General features: G+C 50.2%; 2 protein-coding genes across 12 annotated transcripts in view; one reads left to right on the top strand and one right to left on the bottom strand.

Moving 5' to 3' along the window:
• The window catches only part of PHYKPL (5-phosphohydroxy-L-lysine phospho-lyase), a 27,579-nt gene extending 12,954 nt beyond the window's left edge, over positions 1-14,625 (top strand). For 4 of the 9 annotated variants that reach the window (XM_031666657.1, XM_031666654.1, XM_031666662.1 and 1 more), the window contains 5 exons: positions 7,049-7,203; positions 7,592-7,681; positions 9,380-9,510; positions 10,505-10,585; positions 13,517-13,935. In XM_031666657.1, the coding sequence (XP_031522517.1) occupies positions 7,049-7,203; positions 7,592-7,681; positions 9,380-9,510; positions 10,505-10,554 (426 nt within the window). In that variant the 3' untranslated portion in view covers positions 10,555-10,585; positions 13,517-13,935. Of the gene's footprint in view, positions 1-7,048; positions 7,204-7,591; positions 7,682-8,275; positions 9,511-10,504; positions 10,586-13,516; positions 13,936-14,153 lie in introns of those variants that run through there. The other 5 variants (XM_031666660.1, XM_031666659.1, XM_031666656.1 and 2 more) reach the window with 5 other exon arrangements.
• Positions 11,257-18,234, bottom strand: HNRNPAB (heterogeneous nuclear ribonucleoprotein A/B). 3 transcript variants are annotated; one of them, XM_021940029.2, is made up of 8 exons: positions 17,968-18,234; positions 17,662-17,893; positions 16,710-16,878; positions 15,839-15,997; positions 15,505-15,636; positions 12,988-13,105; positions 12,169-12,309; positions 11,257-11,885 (listed from the first exon to the last, which is right to left on the bottom strand). In XM_021940029.2, the coding sequence occupies exons 2-8, from the start codon at positions 17,868-17,870 to the stop codon at positions 11,815-11,817; spliced, it is 999 nt and encodes a 332-aa protein (XP_021795721.1). In that variant the 5' UTR covers positions 17,871-17,893; positions 17,968-18,234; the 3' UTR covers positions 11,257-11,814. The 3 variants fall into 3 exon arrangements, with proteins under 3 accessions (XP_021795721.1, XP_021795722.1, XP_021795724.1); XM_021940030.2 differs by having other exon boundaries at positions 17,662-18,234; XM_021940032.2 differs by lacking the exon at positions 12,169-12,309.

The following is an 18,234-nucleotide window of genomic DNA, read 5'->3' as shown; positions in this document are numbered from 1 at the left end:
AAAAGATAATGACATTTGTTTCTAAAGTAGTTCACAAGTTAACACCCCACCAGTAGTGTATATAGTGTATTTTTTTTTTTTTTTTTTTTTTTTTGAGATGGAGTTTTGCTCTTGTTGCCCAGGCTGGAGTGCTATGGCACAATCTTGGCTTACCACAACCTCTGCCTCCCGGGTTCAAGCAACTCTTCTGCCTCAGCCTCCCTAGTAGCTGGGATTACAGGCATGTACCACCACACCTGGCTAATTTTGTATTTCTGAGCCAGGATGGGTTTCTCCTGCTGGTCGGAGGGCTGGTCTTGAACTCCTGACCTCAGGTGATCTGCCCACCTCAGCCTCCCAAAGTGCTGGGATTGCAGGCGTGAGTCACTGTCAGCATCTTTTTGAGATGGAGTCTCACTCTGTAGGCCCAGACACAGATTACTGATGGCCGGGATCTCCAGCTCTGCAAATCGCCTCGGGGTTGCACCACTCCTGCCTCAGCCTCCGAGATGGCCTGGGACTACAGAGGCCCGCCACCTCGCTCCCGGCCTGGATTTTTTTTTGTATTTTTAGTAGAGATGGGATTTCACGTGTTCGCCCAGGATGGTCTCGATCTCCCTGACTTCGTGATCAGCCCGTCGGCCTCCCAAAGTGCTGGGATTACAGGCAGGCCACGCCCGGCTTTTTTGAGATGGAGTCTCCTCTGGCGGCCACAGACTGGAGGAGTGCAGTGGCGGGATCTCAGCTCACTGCCATCCAGCCTCGGGTTGCCACTCTCTCCTGCCTCAGCCTCCCGGTAAGCTGGGACTACAGAAGCCCGCCATCTGCAGCCCAGCTAGTTTTTGTATTTTTTAGTAGAGACAGGATTTCACCAGGTTAGCCAGGATGGTCTCGATCTCCTGACCTGAAGTGATCCGCCCGTCTCGGCCCCTCCCAAAGTCTTTCTGGGATTACAGGCTTGAGCCACCCGGCCTGGCCCTTTTTTTTGAGACAGAAGAATCTCACTGTCACCCAGGCTGGAGTGCCCAGTGGGTGCAATCTCCCAGCTAACTGCAGCCTTGCTTTTAAGACTCAAGTGATCCTCCCTTCAGCCTCCCAGTGGCTGGGACCCTTGGGTGAAAATGCATGCACCATGCCCAGCTAATTTTTTGTATTTTTGGTACAGGTGGGGTTTCACCATGTTGCCCAGGCTGGTCTCAAACTCCTGAGCTCAAGCAATCAGCCCACATTGGCCTCCCAAAATGCTGGGATTCCCGGCGTGAGCCACCGCACCCGGACTGTATCTACTTCAGTGCCTTTTAATTTTTGCCAGTCAAGTGGAGCGTAAAACAGTAGCTTGTGTGGTCTTGATATGCCATTCCTTGATTTCAGATTACATGAAGTATCTCTTCATATGTTTATTGACGATTTGTTTCCTCTTCACTGAAATGCCTGTGTCTTTTGCCCATTTCTTGATTTGACTTACTAGTGGTTAATTTGTACGAGTTTTGTGTCTGTTTGTATATGTGTGTATCTGTGTGTGTATACCAACACATACATATCTATATATTTTTGATGCTAATCACTTGTCAGTTGTGTATTTGTGAATATATTCATCCAGTTTATAACCTATCTTCACTCCCTTTACATATTTATGATAAAGTTTTAAATTTTAACATTGTCAACTCTATCGATTTTGTTTTAATTTATAGACAGTGTTTTTCATATATTGTTTAAGATATCTCTCCCTACTCCAAGTTACAAAATATATTCATTTATGTTTCCTCTTAAGTCTTTTTTTTTTTTTTTTTTTTTTTTTTTTTTTGAGCCGGAGTCTCTCTCTGTCGCCCAGGCTGGAGTGCGAGTGGCGATCTCGGCTCACTGCAGAGCCACCTCCCGGGTTCAGCCATTCTCCCGCCTCAGCCTCCGAGTAGCTGGGGACTACGAGCATCCCGCCACCCGCACAGCCGGCTGAAAGTTTTTGTATTTTAGTAGAGGCCGGGGTTTCACCGTAATTAGCCAGGATGGTCACCGATCTCCTGACCTGCGTGATCCGCCCATGCCGGCTCCCAAAGTGCTGGGATTACAGGCTTGAGCCACCGCGCCCGGCCTCCTCTTAAGTCTTTTAACATTTTGTTTTGACATATAGGTCCTTAATCCATCTGCAGTTGATTTTTGTACATGATGTTAATCAGGAATCCAATTACATCCTTTGTGCATGTGATACCAGTGTTTTCCTTTTTTCAAAAATCTTTTTCTGCTCCCTTTGTTCTCCATTCATCTTACATTCCTCCTCTGTTATGTAACCAAAGTTCACACATGAGAAGATCTGTTTCAGAGCTTTTATACTTTTTTGGTCAGTTTTGGTCAGATTACTGTTCATGTACCACATTATTACTAGAGCTTCATCATAGGTTTTACATTCATAATAGCTTCTGGTAGAAAAAGTCCCCTTTCACCTGTGACTATTCCTGTCTCTTTTCTCTTTGATTTAAATTTTAAGAGTTACCTTTAAACATTTTATGAAAAACTCTGCTGGGATTCTGATAGGGGAATTGCTTGATCTTTAGATCAGTTTGAGGAGGTTTTTTTTCTTTTGAGACGGAGTCTCGCTCTGTCGCCCAGGCTGGAGTGTGGTGGCACGATCTCGGCTCACTGCAACCTCTGCCTCCGGGTTCAAGCGATTCTCCTGCCTCAGCCTCCTGAGTAGCTGGGATTACAGGCATCCGCCACCACGCCTGGCTTGTTTTTCATACTTTTAGTAGACACGGGGTTTCACTGTCTTAGCCAGGATGGTCTCTATCTCCTGACCTTGTGATCCACCCACCTCGGCCTTCCAGTGTACTGGAATTACAGGCATAAGCCACAGCAGCAGGCCAAGGAGAATTGATTTCTTTACAATATTCCTTTTCCTATCCATGAATATGGTATATTTATGTTTTATAATTTTCCCTATAAAGATCTTACACATCATTAGATTTAGTCCTAGATATTTGAAAGTTTTATCATGAAATGGTGATGTCTTTATATATCTATTGTTTGCAGCTGATGTATAAAATACTTTCTTATACTAATCTTATATCTATCCCCTTGCTAAACTCTAGTATTTCTAATAATTTATAGGCAGACTTTGTTTGTTTTGTCTATGTAAACGATTATATCGTCTCCAAATAATGGTAGCTGTCATACTACACTGGGTGAGAGACTTCTAGGAGATAGTTGAATACAGGCAGTGACAATGCTTGTCTTGTACTTGTCCAGTTTATGGGAATGCTTATTTGTCCATTTAGGATGATGTTTGTTCTAGATTTTTACTATATATATACTTTTTTTTTTTTTCTTTTTGAGATGGAGTCTCACTCTGTCACTCAGGCTGGAGTGCAGTGGCATGATCTCGGCTCACTGCAGCCTCCGCCTCCTGGGTTCAAGCAATTCTCATGCCACCAATTCCTGAGTAGCTGGGATTACAGGGATGTGCCACCATGCCCAGCTTATTTTTTGCATTTTTAGTAGAGATGGGGTTTCGCCATGTTGGACAGGCTGGTCTTGAACTCCTGGCCTCCAGTGATCTGCCTGCCTCGGCCTCCCAAAGTGCTGGGATTATACAGGTGTGAGCCATCGCAGCTGGCCTAGATCAGATTTTTACTATATGTTCTCAATCAGGTTAAGGAAATCTCCTACTACTTAACTTACTATGAAATTTTACTATAAAAAGGAATTGAATTTTATCCTGTTCTTTTTATGCATGTATTTTTTTTTTTTTTTTTTTTTTTTTGAGACGGAGTCTCGCTCTGTCGCCCAGGCTGGAGTGCAGTGGCCGGATCTCAGCTCACTGCAAGCTCCGCCTCCCAGGTTCACGCCATTCTCCTGCCTCAGCCTCCCGAGTAGCTGGGACTACAGGCGCCGCCACCTCGCCCGGCTAGTTTTTTGTATTTTTAGTAGAGACGGGGTTTCACCATGTTAGCCAGGATGGTCTCGATCTCCTGACCTCGTGATCCGCCCATCTCGGCCTCCCAGAGTGCTGGGATTACAGGCTTGAGCCACCGCGCCCGGCCTTTTTATGCATGTATTAAAGCAATATTTCTTCTCTTTTAATTTGTTATCATGGTGAATTATATTTACGGCTTTTCTAATATCTTTGCAGACCTGGGACAAATCGAACTTGGGTATGGAATATTATCATTTTTCTATATTATTGCACTGTTTACTTATATTTTATGAATTTGGCCTCTATTTTCAGGAGTAAAATATTGGCTCACATTTTTTTCTTATACCTTGGGTTTTGGTAACTGGGTCCTACTAACCTTGTAGAATGAAATGGGAAATATTTCTTCTTTTTCTTTTACATAAAATTGGGATGATCTGTCCTTTGAAGGTAAAAACTCATCTATAAAGCCATCATCTGGGCCTTGTGTTTTGTGGGAAGATATTTAACTGCTGCTTTAATTTCTTTAAAAGTTATGTTTTAGTGAGTTCAAGATGCTATAACAAAGTACTGTAGACTGGGTGGTTTATAAACAGATTTATTTCTCACTGTTCTGAAGGCTGCAAATCTAAGATCAGGGTGCCAGCATGGTTGGGTTCTGGTGAGAGTCCTCTTCCAGGTTGCAAACAGCCAACTTCTTGCTGTACCCTCATGTCGTCAAAAGGGTGAGAGCTCTCTGGGATCCCTTTTATAAAACCATAATCCCATTCATGAAGGCTCTATTCTTGTGACCTAATAACCTAAAGGCCCCACCTCTTAATACCATCACATTGGAGGTTAGGATTTCAACATATGAATTGGGGGAGACACATTCAATTCATTGCAAGTTATATAGGGTTTTTAAAGTTTTCGTATTTGTTCTGCCCCTTTCCTCTCTTTCTGGGACACTCAGTATGTTGGTGTGCTTGTGTCCTCGGGTCTATATGACTGTTTTTATTCCTTTTCCTTTCTGGTCTTAAGACTGTACAATCTCAATTGACGTTTTTTTTTTTTTCACTGATTCTTTCATCTGCCAGCTTAAATCTGCTGTTGCCAGGCGCAGTGGCTCACGCCTGTGATTTCCTAGCACTTTGGGAGGCTAAGCTGGGTGGATCACTTGAGGTCAGGGGTTTAAGAGCAGCCTGGCCAACATGGTAAAACTCCGTCTCTACTAAAAATACAAAAATTAGCCAGATGTAGTGGCACGCACCTATAGTCCCAGCTACTTGGGAGGCTGAAGCACAAGAATCGCCTGAACCTGGGAGGCAGCAGTTGCAGTGAGCCGAGATCACACCACTGCTCTCCATCCTGGGTGACAGCTAGACTGTCTCAAAAAAAAAAAAAAATCTGTTGAGCCTCTCTAGAAAATGCTTCATTTATTGTGCTTATCAACTTCAGATTTTCTGTTTGACTTTTAATAATTTATCTCTTTATCATTAGACTCTGGTAAGACATCATTTTCATGCTTTGCTTTCAATCTTTTAGGTGTAGTTTCCTTTAGTTCTCTTAACATACTTGGTTTTGGGGTTGTTTCTGTTTGCTCGTTTGGAGATGGGCTCGCTCTGTCACCCAGGCTGGAGTCGTGGCTCACTGCAGCTTCAACCTCAAGCGATCCTCCTACCTCACCCCCCAAGCAGCTGGGAGTACACGCATGTGCCACCACACCTGGCTGTTTTTATTTTTTGTAGAGATGGAGTTTCACTGTGCTGCCCAGGCCAGGCTGGTCTCGAACTCCTCAGCTTAGGCAACCCACCCACCTTGGCCTCCCAGAGTGCTGGGATTACAGGCATGAGCCACTGCACCCAGCTAACATATTTGTAACATCTGATTAAAGTCTTTGTCCAGTAAGGTTAGTGTCACCTTCCTCAGGGACAGTTTGCATTGATTGCTTTTTTTCTCCCATGTCTGGGCCATGCTTCTTTGCATGTTTCAGAATTGTGTTAAAAGCTGGACATTTTAAGTAATATAATACGGCAACTGTGGAGATCATATTCTCCTCCCTCCCCATGGTGGTTTTTTCTGGTGTTGTAGTGCCTTTTCTGAACCAATTCGGTAAAGTGTGCTCTCTGTCATGTGTGGCCACTGTAGTCTCTGCTTGATTAGCTCAGTGGTCCTCTAACCATGAGATCGCCTTAATGACCTGGAACTCAGCCAAGAGCTTGTAACTGCCTTAGCCTTTACTTCCTCATTCTGCAGAGCCTCAAGGTAGCCAGTGGTGAGAGCTTAGGGCTTTCTAGATCTTTCCTGAGCACGCACACAGCACTCAGCATGAGCACATCCCTGTGCATATGAATGGCCTTCTAGATTCCCAGGAATATGTCACAGCCTTTCAAAGCTCCCTGTAGCGTCTCATAGTGACAGAAAGCAGATCAGTGGTTGCCTGGGGCCAGCAGTAGTGGGATGGGTGCACAAGGAAGTGATGAAAATGTTCTGTAACTTCACTGCAAGGGAGGTTACACAGGTACATACATTTGTCACCTCACATTGAACTTTATACTTTAAACACAATTTATATGGAAATTATACCTCAACAAAGCTGATGTTTTTAAAGACGTAGTTTAAAAACAAAACAAAAAACATGGTCTGCAGGAAACACCTTGCTCGTGATCCTCTAAAAAACAGGTCTCCACTCAGATACCTGCAGAATAAGGACAGGGTGGGCAGGGAAAAGGAGCCAAAGACCTCCAGGTGTGTGTGAAGTGGCTTTCCCTGGGTGGGCCTTGGCGTGCTGCGCTGACCCTCCTTGAAGGAGGAAGTGCCTAGTCCAGTGCTGTGGGTCTGGGCCCAGGAGATGGGGCCTTAAAGCCTCTCTTGGTAAAGACTAGCTCTGTGGAAACAAACAGGACACCCTCTCTTCTGATTCTGTATCTTCTAGGGGCTCCTACTGTACTTCAGGGGTACCTGACCTGGGTTGCAGTCACATTAGCTCCTGGAAAGCCAGGACAGCCCATGGGGGCCCCCACTGAACCCCATTTACTACTACTGAGGACTGTGCACCCTAAGGGGTTTGGGGCCTGTGCTCTTGCCACTGGCCTTGGAACCCGTGTGGCAGTTCTGCCTCACCCTGACTCTGGGGCATGGCCCACTCTGCTGGGGCATCTGACATGTTCTTTGTCCCTGACTCAGTTTGGGGGCAGCCCAGTGTCCTGCGCTGTGGGGCTGGCCGTCCTGAATGTCTTGGAGAAGGAGCAGCTCCAGGCTCATGCCACCAGTGTGGGCAGCTTCCTGATGGAACTCCTCAGGCAGCAAAAAATCAAACATCCCATCGTCGGGGATGTCAGGTGAGGCTCTGGGGGCAGCAGTCACCACCAACCTGCCAGGGCCCAGTGTGGTACCATTTTCTTCACCTAACAACCTGGGATGGTGGGGTTATGTCCGCTCTCAAGAGGACTGAGACACTGAGAGGTGCTATTGCCCAAAACGGCACTCCCGGGGAGGAGAAAGCCAGGATATGACCTGACCCCTAGCTATCCCCAAGCCTCTCTCCTCTGTCCACACCAAAGATCCCTCCCAGCCCAGTTATTCCCTGAAACTATTCTCACCACCTTCTGAAGGTGCCTCCTGTGCTCAGCCTCCCCAAGAGGCACAGGTAGGAGCCCAGGCGGGGTGAGGCGAGCACCCTGGCCCCTCAGGCATGGCCTCCTGCGATGTTATCACCTTCCCCTGCAGGGGTGTTGGGCTCTTCATTGGTGTGGATCTGATCAAAGATGAGGCCACAAGGACACCAGCAACTGAAGAGGCTGCCTACTTGGTATCAAGGTATTTTCTTCTTGAAACAAGTTGCTTCCTGGAGTAAGAGACACCACAGGTGCTTCTTTGCAGGGCCAGAGGCCCTTAGTGGATAGGAGGCTCATCTGTACCCCCAGCACTCTGGGCCACAGACTTGACTGAAAGAGGGCTGGGGCCGGGGTGGTGGTGGGCGGCGGGACAGCTGATGCTATCAGCTGAGGACAGAGATAAGTGGTTAGTAGTTCTGTACCCAGTGCCTGACTGCGAAGGCTGCAGATGAGACACAGGCTGTTCCCAGACCAGAGCAGCACCTCTGCCTAGAATGCCCAAGCTAGCAGGGCACTCAGACCCAGGAACCCCTACTAATGCCACCTTGGCCTGGAGAAGGGAAGCACCTTCATTCACACCAGGGAGCTGTGGCAGCACCAGACTCAGGGTTGCCATGCCGCACGACAGGTGGTTGGGATGGACAGGACTCCTGCTCCTAAGCTGGGTTGGGGGGTGTTTCAGAACTCAGACTCCACCAGTCCCACTGCCCTGGTTTGCTTGACCTTTCACTTGGACCCTGAGGCCTCAGGACTTCTTCTAGTTTAATGATTATTCCCTTTTATCTCCATTCCCCAGGCCTCCCCCTTCCCCCACTGCCACCATGGAAAGCTCTTCTGGTATTTGATGTGTCCTTATTCAAATTGTGAGACATGCATGGTATTGATGTAAATCTCTCTGTGCTGTGTTTGAACTTGGCCTTTCCTAGTCCCTGCCTTCTCTCTGCTGTCAGTCACATCCCCAGCTCACCCCCACCCCGCTCCCAGGAGTCTCAGGGATTCGGAATGGTCGGGTGGCATGGAAGGAAACAGATCCCAAGTTCAGCCTACTCTTTCATCTCACAGTACCCTGGGGGTGCTTTTCCAGTTCAGTGAGGAAATGGGTAAGTCACCTGCAGTCACCCTGCTAGGTGGCAAGAGCTCAATCTGGCCCCAGGGCCGTCTAACTTCAAAGTCCAAGCCCTGTCCTTTCTGGCATGGCCATGGTCAGTGCCAGAAAGACTGGGATAGGAAAATGAAACCAGAAGGTAGACTCCCAACCCCCAAGAAATAAAAATAACAAGGTTTACAAAAGAATGGGAACAAGAGTCAAAGAATATAAACACAACCATGCAGACCCCTCATCTCAGAGATGAGGTTAGACTGTGGACTAAAAGTGATTATTAGCTACAAACGATGCTAAGATAAAGCCATCTTCCTAAGAAGAGGTGGAAATTTTCAACTGGAATTTTAAGATAACCCAGAGGACAGGCCAGGGAGATTCCTGAAGCTCGTGAGGGACACGTGGGGCCCATTACACCAACTGCAATGTTGGACATTTTTAAAAAAACAACATACATCACGTCAACCACACAGAAAACCAGAGAATGCAGGGACTCTTGTTGCAGTCTGCTGTTTCCCTGTGGCCATTCATTCTTGGCTTGGACTGTGGCTCCAGGGGTTAGGTGAGGCAAGGCGCCTGTTCTGTGGGGCAGCAGGCTCAGGACCAGGTACAGTGCACCCCAAGCAGGGGCGGCTGTGGGCCAGATGCACAGGACTTTGGTAGGGGTGACCAGTAGTGTCCTGGCAGGAACTGGCCCATGGAAGGCTCTGAAGGCAGTATTGCTGGAGCACTGGACATGAGGCCAAGGCCAGGCTGAGGAAGGCCTTGAAGGCCACATGAAGGGGTGTCCTGTCCTCATAGGCTGAAGGAGAACTACGTTTTGCTGAGCACTGATGGCCCTGGGAGGAACATCCTGAAGTTTAAACCCCCAATGTGCTTCAGCCTGGACAATGCACGGCAGGTGGTGGCAAAGCTGGATGCCATTCTGACTGGTGAGCTTGAAGCCTGAGCTTGGCCATGTCTCTAGAACCCAGCCTGAAGCCAGCAACTAGAGCCTCCTAGCATGGAACAGGGAGGGGACAAGAGTCCAAGAGCAGAGGCACGTGTCCTCTGGACGGTGCAGGGAGCAACAGAGGGTCTTTCATGCCCAACCTGCTCCTATTCCTGCCTGTGCCTAAGAGCTTCCTGGGCTGTCAGCAGGTGGGAGCTGAGCCACCACCCCGCCTGCCTCGGCAGGCATCAGATGTACGCAGGACAAATCAGTGGTGGGCCTGAGAAACAGGCCGTAAGAACTACAGTGGGAGTTGAGACCCCATTACCGCCAGCCTAGAATGTAGAGATGGCAGTAGTTTCATTCTGTATGAGGCAGGTCACATGAGGCTGCTGGGTGGCTGAAAGATTTGTACCACTGAGACTGGACGCAAAATGAAATTCTACCCCACATTCCCCATCACCTAGGATGGTCGTGGTCAACCCAGGGTCCCCCCCTAAATCCACTTACAAGGAAATCTCATGGCTGTGTTGCCATTTATAGCTCAGTGAGACCCCACATAGGCAAAGTTGCATCTCACAGTAGAGATCAGAGCTGCCAGCCAAGCAACCTGTGCCCTCCTACCTCTGGGTGATCACTGCTACCCACAGGCATGCCTAATCCCGGGGCTCTGGAGCTGGGGGCGGAGGCCCATCCCTGCTAGACACAAATTGGAAGCGGTAGGGATCTGATGAAAAGGAGTATTTGTGGGGGGCAAAGGCTGGCCACAGAACAGGCTTAGGGATCCTGGACAGAGACTAGAAATCTCAGAGGAATTGAGGGCTGGCTTTGTGCTTTTCAGGAAACTGCTGTCACTCCTTTGGGGAATGGGACATGGGTGTGGATAGCCAGAGGGCCCAATTTCTAAACTGTCCTCCAGTTTGGACACTGAAGTCACAGAGCATCTTCAGCAGAGAAAGGTGACTGAGTCCGCATGGCTTTGTGGTCTTTTTCAGACATGGAAGAGAAGGTGCAAAGTTGCCAGACGCTGAGGCTCCAGCTCTAAGCTAGCCCTGCTCTGCCTAAGTGTACTCCAGGTGAGTGGGCCTTGCTTCTTACTCTTGGGAGATGCAAAGCGGGTTCCTTACCATCAGCAGCAAGCAGCCTCGGAAAACAGCCTTTTTTTTCTTGAGACATTTTTTTTCTGGTTGATGCTCCTTCCCAAAGGTTAGTTTCTTCAACACTGGAAAATCTCCAATGCTTAGCTTGCACTTGATGGCAGAACAGCTATTTCCTCCCTTGAAACCTATGGGGCTGTATCCATGTGGAACCCCAAACCACCCTTGCCTCTTGTAACCACCTAGTCATATGCCCCAAATGCCAGACCTGGAGTTGGGCTCCAATCCAGCCAGTAAACATCCCCTGCTAGAGCAGGCTTTTCTTCACCAGCCAGGAGGGGCACTATTGTGCACCAATTCAGCTGACCCTGGCACTGCCCTAGTGTGTAAAGAATCGATTTTCATTCATCAGCCAAGAAGGTTGGTGTTCTAAAGTGTCCCAGGAGGGGACATGCCTGCTGGGGATGTGAGCCCTCACTGCCCCATCCTCACTCCCCATAGACCTCTTATTCCTTTCTTTAAAGAGGGCTCAGTCCTAAGCAGGGCAGTCCTTAAAGGACACCCCCACAACTGGGCCTGCTGCAGGAGGAAGCCCAAAGTCCAGGGCACCTGGCACCCCCCACCCTGAGCAAGAGGTCTCACACAGCATATCCCACACTCACCCAAGCTTGGGGGTTTTTAAATTTTATTTCAAAAGCTTGGATAGCTTCAATATCCAGGTTGTGGCAAAATCAGGACACGTGTAAAATACCTTACAATACATTAGATTCCCAAAAGGTACCAAAAAGTACAGTAAAATTAACACTTCCATTACAGGAAATGTATGACACAAATAATATAAAATTAAAAGGTGAAAAAAAGGTGACACTGGTTTCCTAAGATACAATTTACTCTTTACAACCAGGGTCCACAGGTCCAGGCTGCAGAGCGGCAGCAGGAAGCAGAGCCTCCCACCTGGTTCTGGGGGACCTGGTAATAAAAATCAGCCCATAATGGCGCTCTGGCCTCTCAGACACCACACGCTGCCTAAACAACTAGAGCTCTGGAAATAGTAAACAGGAGAGTGATTTCCACGGGGGAAATTTTAAATAAGATGCACATGGGACAGGCCATAGAAAGTTTGCCAAGTTAAATTTGGTACATAATTGTGTTCACTCCATATCCAAACAAAGCATGTGTGCGGTCAGTTGGTCGCTCCTGCTGCCGCCTCAGTATGGCTTGTAGTTATTCTGATGGCCACCACGTCGCTGGCTCTTGCCGTAGTTTGTACTACCCTGACCTAGGGATAAGAACAACCATAGCAGCTACTATTTACAAGCATTTGCCCTGTGCCACGCGCCTGATATGCATCTTCGCAGGATCCTCACCAGCCCTGTGACAGCAGAGATTGCCTTCCTCATGTTACTAAGACCCGGAAGTCTAAGGCTCAAAACTGAGTAGCTCTCATGGCTGAGCCAGGCCTGTCTGACTCCAAAGCCCCTGCTGCCAGTGGCTCCTGCACTGTCTGTCCTGCCTCCCCTGGGGGTGGGTGAGCGGATGGGGCCTCCCTCTCTCCTACTTACTGTAGTCGTAGCCGGGGCCGTAGCCGTAATAGCCATAGGGCGAGTAGTCGTAGCCGCCATAGCCAGGCCCGTAGCCCTGCTGGTAGCCGTAGCCCTGGTTCCAGTAGTTGCCGTAGCCCTGATTCCAACTCTGACTCTGACCTGTGGGGGGAGCAGGGCACAGGGGCCCGTGGACCATTTAGCATATGCAGGAGCTAGGATGGAGGAAATCCTGCCCTTTGGGTGGCAGGGTTACTATGGCAACTCAGGCAGAAGCCAAGGGGCTGCTGTTCTGGTGTACAGGGCCCTGGGCCCAACCCTGCGTCTGAGAGACCCAAGCAGAGGACCAGAGACCAGGACGCTAGCTTTACTTGGGGCAAACAAGTCAGCTCACTCACTCAGTCACTCTCTGATCACTCCCACTCTCCTTGGCAGCTTGGCCTTTAAAAAGATGCAGTTCAGGCTTTGGAGTCAGAGGGGCCTGGGATGGAAGGGGATAAATGCCTGGCACAGCTCTGCCCTACCCACCCTTCTGCCTACCTGCTCACAGGTGTACCAGACTCAGGACATCCACAAAGCCAAGACACCCATCATGTCCCCTCCCCCAGAGTATAACACAAATGCTCTCTCTGCCCTGGGCACCCAAGCCATTCCAAGGGGCAGCAGCAGGCAGCAACAGCCTCAAGCACACAGCCCTGACCCAGAGCCACTCCTATTCCTGCTCGTCCCCCACCTCACACAGTCTGCCCACCCCTGCTGCACAGCACCAGAGGGAGACAGGTTTGGAAGGCTCCATGTAGGCAGGGAAACAGGACCCATCTTCATCCAGGTTCCACTCACCTCCACCTCCACCGCCACCTCCGCTGCCTCGGTTCCCTCGGTTGCGGTTTCCACGGCCCCCAGAGCCATACTGCTGCTGCTGATAGACTTCTTTGGGCTGGGCCACCTTGATCTCACACTAAAAGCCAAGAGGACAGTGGTCAGGCCAGTAGGACAAACTCAGGGCAGTGACTGCACAAAGATCTTCACTGCAACAAACATCAGATCAGGTCCATCTGCTCAAAAACAAAATATGCTAGTGTGGGAGGTCACCCTTGAGCTAAATAAAGCTCATGGAATCCCAACTAAAACCACGGGCCTTCCAGCAGAGAACCCTTCCCACAGAAGGCACTTGAGATGGGCATCTCAGCCCCAGGGCAACTCCATGTCTAATGGAGGCAGGCAACTGGGCCAACTGCAGCCCAGGGGAGCAGAGGACAGGCTGGGAGCAGGCATCACACCTTGGTCCTACTGGGCTAGAGGGTCAGACAAGAATTCTCAGATGAGGGGCCTTACACAATGAGGTTTTAACATCTTTTTCTCTTTACAGAAGAAACTCATCTCATTCAAATACATGCTATTGAGAAGGCGACCCTGACCTCCCTCTTACAGATAAAGTCTCAGAGGCTTTCAGAGGCTCAGGACGGGGGCCTGCCTGAGGCCATAATGCTACCCACCCGTTCCTCCTAACCACTGGTCTGTTGGGATGACCCAGATGTCTGCATCCCCTCAAGTCAATTTCCTTTTTGTCCACTGAGGGTGGGATGGGGTAGGCTGGGGTACTTTCAATGCTCCTGCTTAAATAAGTTAGACCAGACCAGTGTATTTCTAAAGAAAATCCTGACACGCACCCCCATTAAAAATAGTACATTTTACAGTGTCCCCATATAGTCATACTTTTAATCGGCAAAATAATGCAATCTCATATATATTCTATCCTACTGAATTAAAAATACTGAATACAACCAACTAAATATACTTACTTCTAAGACTCACTACTAGTAGTTTCACTTAAACTTTGCCTCAGAGGCTCTTCCCACCCCATTTCCCATTATGGCACATAGAGAAAAAGGCCTCTTTATCACTGTCCAATGGAGTAATAACCAATGCCTCCCTTAACTGCCTCAAAGACTGTCACTTTATAGAAAATTTAAGACTATCCTAATCCAATCTTCCCAAACTCCCAGCCAGGACAGAGACTTCCAGGAGCTCCACCTGTCCTACGTTATCTGGCTGCCAACTCCTGCTCAGAAACAGAGCCTGCCACACCCTGCCACTGCAGGCCGCACCCACAACTCCCAACTGCCAACTTGAAGCCTGAACTACCCTTTCCCTGACCAGAGTTCAGGAGGGAGGAAGAGCTACACGTCTCTGCACATGATTCCAGTCATTTGAAAGCACAACTGACCCTGGAGCTGGCCAGGATCCTGGGAGATCTTTGGAAGGATTTTTGCCTGGGTATAGGGTTGACTTAAAGAGGTGCCCAGAAGACCAAGCGAGGCAGTTCATGCCTGTAATCCCAACAGTTTACAAGCCTGAGGCAGAGGATGGTGAGCTCAGACAACATGGTGAGACCAGGCTTTAAAAAAAAAATACAATACCAGGCGCAGTGCCTCACGCCTGTAATCCCAGCATTTTGGGAGGCCGAGAGACGAATCACAAGGTCAGGAGATTGAGACCATCCTGGCTAACATGGTGAAACCCAGTCTCTACTAAAAATACAAAAAAGTTAGCTGGTCATGGTAGCGGGCACCTGTAGTCCCAGCTACTCAGGAGACTGAGGCAGGAGAATGGCATGAACCCGGGAGGTGGAGCTTGCAGTGAGCTGAGATCGTGCCACCGCACTCCAGCCTGGGCAACTGAGCGAGACTCCATCTCAAAAAAAAAAAAAAGAAACTATGAGCCAGGCATGGTGGTGCATGCCTGTGGTGCCAGCTACTTGAGAGACTGAGATGGGAAGATCCCTTGCGCCCAGGTCAAGGTTGCAGTGAGCCATGATAGTGTTACCACACCCCAGCCTGAACAAAGCCAGACCCTGTCTCAAAGCAAAAAAAAAAAAAAAACTCAAAGCAGCAAAACGGATGGAAGTGGACAAAGATTTGGTTGTAGAAGGAGGTAAAAAGGCTCTGGAGCAAGAAAAACTTCACCACAGAGGAAAATCAGTGAGTTGCAGAAGTTCTAGGATCTTCTGAGACCTTAACTGCAGGCTTCATACACCCTGGACTCAAAAATCTAGAACACTCTCACCTCTAGCTTTAAATGACAAACTAAAGAGGCTACTCAACCTGCTCTATTCAGAGGCCACCTTCTCCTGCCTCCCTCACATCCTGTGTTTGTTTACTGGCAGTCCTCCCAGCCCGGGAAGTCTTTGAAGGATCAGAACACTGCCCCAACCAGGGCAGCATACACTTCAGAGAAATAGTTAGGTCTAACCAACCTGGAGAGCTCCTGCACCATGGCCCAACCCCTAACCCCCACCCCTCTAAGGGCCAGCTCTCCAGCAGCACAGGATGCCAAGCAGAGTTGGGGACACCTTACCTTGCTTCCACTGATAGTATGGAACTTTTTCTCCAGAACCTTCTTCACAGGTTCTTCTTCTTTAAAGGTGATAAACACAAAACCTCGTCTTTTGTTCAACTTTGGATCCATTGGAAGTTCAATGGCCTCAATCTGCAAAAAGCATAGGCAAACTCAGGCTCAATACCTCTCTACCCCAGAGCGTATAGGGGACTCACAGGAGAAAAGACCCCACTGAAGGCAGAGAGTGAAAAATAAGCCCTGCCTGGGAGGGTCTACTCAGCCAAGGATACCAAGGACCAGAAAGAAGGCAGCCTTAGGGCAGCTGATGGGCTACTCCCAGGGCCACACTTACCTCCCCAAACTCGCCAAAGTACTCCCTGATCTTTTCCTCAGTGGCTTCAGGATTCAGACCCCCAACGAAGATTTTCTTCACCGGGTCCTTCTTCATAGCCATGGCCTTTTTAGGGTCAATGACACGGCCATCCAGCCTGTGCTCCTTCTGGTCTAGGACCTGTTCCAACAGAAAGGGATCAGGCTGACTCAGCAGCATGAGCCAGACAAGGCCCTTCTCTCTAAGCCATGAAGACACCAGCACAGATACAAAAATGTGTTTCACCCCCTCCAAATTCTACCCCAGCTTAACTTCCCAACCCAATTTTCTTCAGACCTCAAGTACAGCTGGTTTACCTCGACACCTAGAAAGCAGTCCTCACCCTCAAGCCTTTGATCATGCTCTTTCTGCCCAAGCAGTCCCAGCGTGAGGCCCATCTCCAGAAGCAAAGCAGCAGGGACTCAGTACAGGCTAAAGATGGGCTGCAGGGGATGAAATCCTCGCTCCACTCCCTACTAGCTGTGACCTCTTCTACTTAAATGTGTGAGCCTCAGGGTTTTGGTTTTTGTCCTGTAAAATGGGGCTAACAGCCTATCATAGCAATCCTGGACTTTCTTGTAATCCTCCCAGATGTTTAGCACAGTGCCCAGAATAGGCACATAAAAGGTAATGAATGTCTAACTATAATCTTCCCGAACCATTCCAGCACATACTCTCACTCCCAGCTTAATTTGTATTTTCATCCCCTCAAAAACCGGAACATAACCTCTGGCTTTGCCCAAAGCACTCAACCACATGCAGAACACACAAACTAGTCATGCTGTAAGAAAGGTGTCCTCTTAGAATTCAAATCGTTTCCACTGAGACTGCTGAAATCCAGCACCCAGCTTACCTTCTCCACACTGGCTGCATCTTTGAACAGGATAAACCCAAACCCTCTTGACCGTCCAGTGTTGGGATCCATTTTTATTGTACAGTCAACGACCTCTCCAAATTTAGTAAAATAGTCTTTTAAATCTTTTTTGCTAGTATCCCAGCTCAGGCCACCAACGAACATTTTTCTGAAATGGTAGGGTGAGACACATGGCAACAAGTCTTATAAGCAAGCTGTGATTTTGGAAAGGACTGGCCCTGGCAAAGCTCTCACAAAGTCTACAGCTGCCCTTAGAGTCTGCAAGGTGCACCTTAGAAGGATGTTAAATCTCCACTACCCTCCAAATTCAATTCAACCAGGACCCTAACGAAGCTTAACAAGGCTCTGCAGCCCCAGGCTGTGAGAAGCAAAGAAAGGACCACCTCACCAGGGACATGGGCCCTAACTACTCACAACTGCAAATTCATTTGTTATCTACAACCATGTATCAAAGGGCCAGCGTCTTCGCCACCTCCTGAGAACTCTTTTCAAGGAACTCGATGCTTCCGGGGGCCAAGCCCGCCCAGGGTTCAGACCGTGACTCCGCCCCCGGGAAAGGCGGAGGAGGGAGGCCTGGGCCCCGGCTCGCGCCAACTCCGCCCACGCAGCCCCGGCGCGGCCCGAGACGCCGCCGGGCCCCGGGTCCGAGCGCTTTCCCTCTTCCGGGCCATCCGCCCGCCCCTGCGCCGGCTCCGGCCCCGGCAGCGCACAGACGGCCCCGGGGCGGCGCCAAAGTTGACCCAACAAACTCCTGCAAACTCCAGCGCGAGTGGCAGCGCCAGGCCCGCTCGCGAACGCAGCGGCGACAGTCCGCGGGCCGCACCGGCCCCGACCCGGGCCAGGCCGCCGCCCCTCCCCCCGCCGCGTGGCGCCAACAAAAGGCGGCCCCGGAACAAAGGCGGCGCCCCCGTCCGCCCGCGCCCGCACCTACCCCGCGTCCTCCTCGTTCTTGCTGGCGTTGATCTGGTCGCCCTCGGCGCCGTTCTGATTCCCGCTCGGGGGCGCCGCGGTCGCGCCTCCAGTCCCCGCCGTGGCGCCCGTGCCAGCCCCGGCCGGGGACTCGCCTTCAGGGGCGGCCTCATGTCCGTTCTCGGTGGCGCCCGTCGTCTCCATGGGCTGCTCCTCGCCCGCTTCCGACATGCTAGGCCGAGGCGCGGCGGCTCCTGCAACCAGCGGCGACAGCGCGTCAGGCCGGCGCGGCTCCCGCCAGAGCTCCCGCCCGCCGGCCGCCGCTCACCTCGCCGCCGATGACGCCGCGGGGCCCGCTCGTCCCCACCAGCCGGGGAAGGCGCCGCGGGCTCGGCCGCACTCAAGCTCGCGCTGCTGAGGCCTCGCCCCAGTCAGCCCACGGAGCTGCTCCAACTGTGTCTCCTCCTCCTTGGCCGCCGCCGCACGGGAACCCACCAACACAACCAAGCTCCCTCCCGCGCAGTGCCGCCGCCTGACAATGCCGACTCGTGGCGCCCTTTATAATGCCGGAGCCGGGCCCCACTTCGCAACAAAC

Source organism: Papio anubis, chromosome 5, assembly GCF_008728515.1.
Source record: "Papio anubis isolate 15944 chromosome 5, Panubis1.0, whole genome shotgun sequence".
Taxonomy (NCBI): domain Eukaryota; kingdom Metazoa; phylum Chordata; class Mammalia; order Primates; family Cercopithecidae; genus Papio; species Papio anubis.
This window is presented reverse-complemented; position numbering and strand designations above follow the sequence as displayed.

Coding starts and splice junctions, on each gene's coding strand:
- HNRNPAB (XM_021940030.2), bottom strand. CDS start 17,870: ATGTCGGAAGCGGGCGAGGAGCAGCCCATGGAGACGACGGGCGCCACC. Junction 15,637..15,838: donor ACTTTGGCGAGTTTGGGGAG/GTAAGTGTGGCC, acceptor TGCTTTTTGCAG/ATTGAGGCCATTGAACTTCC. Junction 13,106..15,504: donor ATACTATCAGTGGAAGCAAG/GTAAGGTGTCCC, acceptor CTTGGCTTTTAG/TGTGAGATCAAGGTGGCCCA.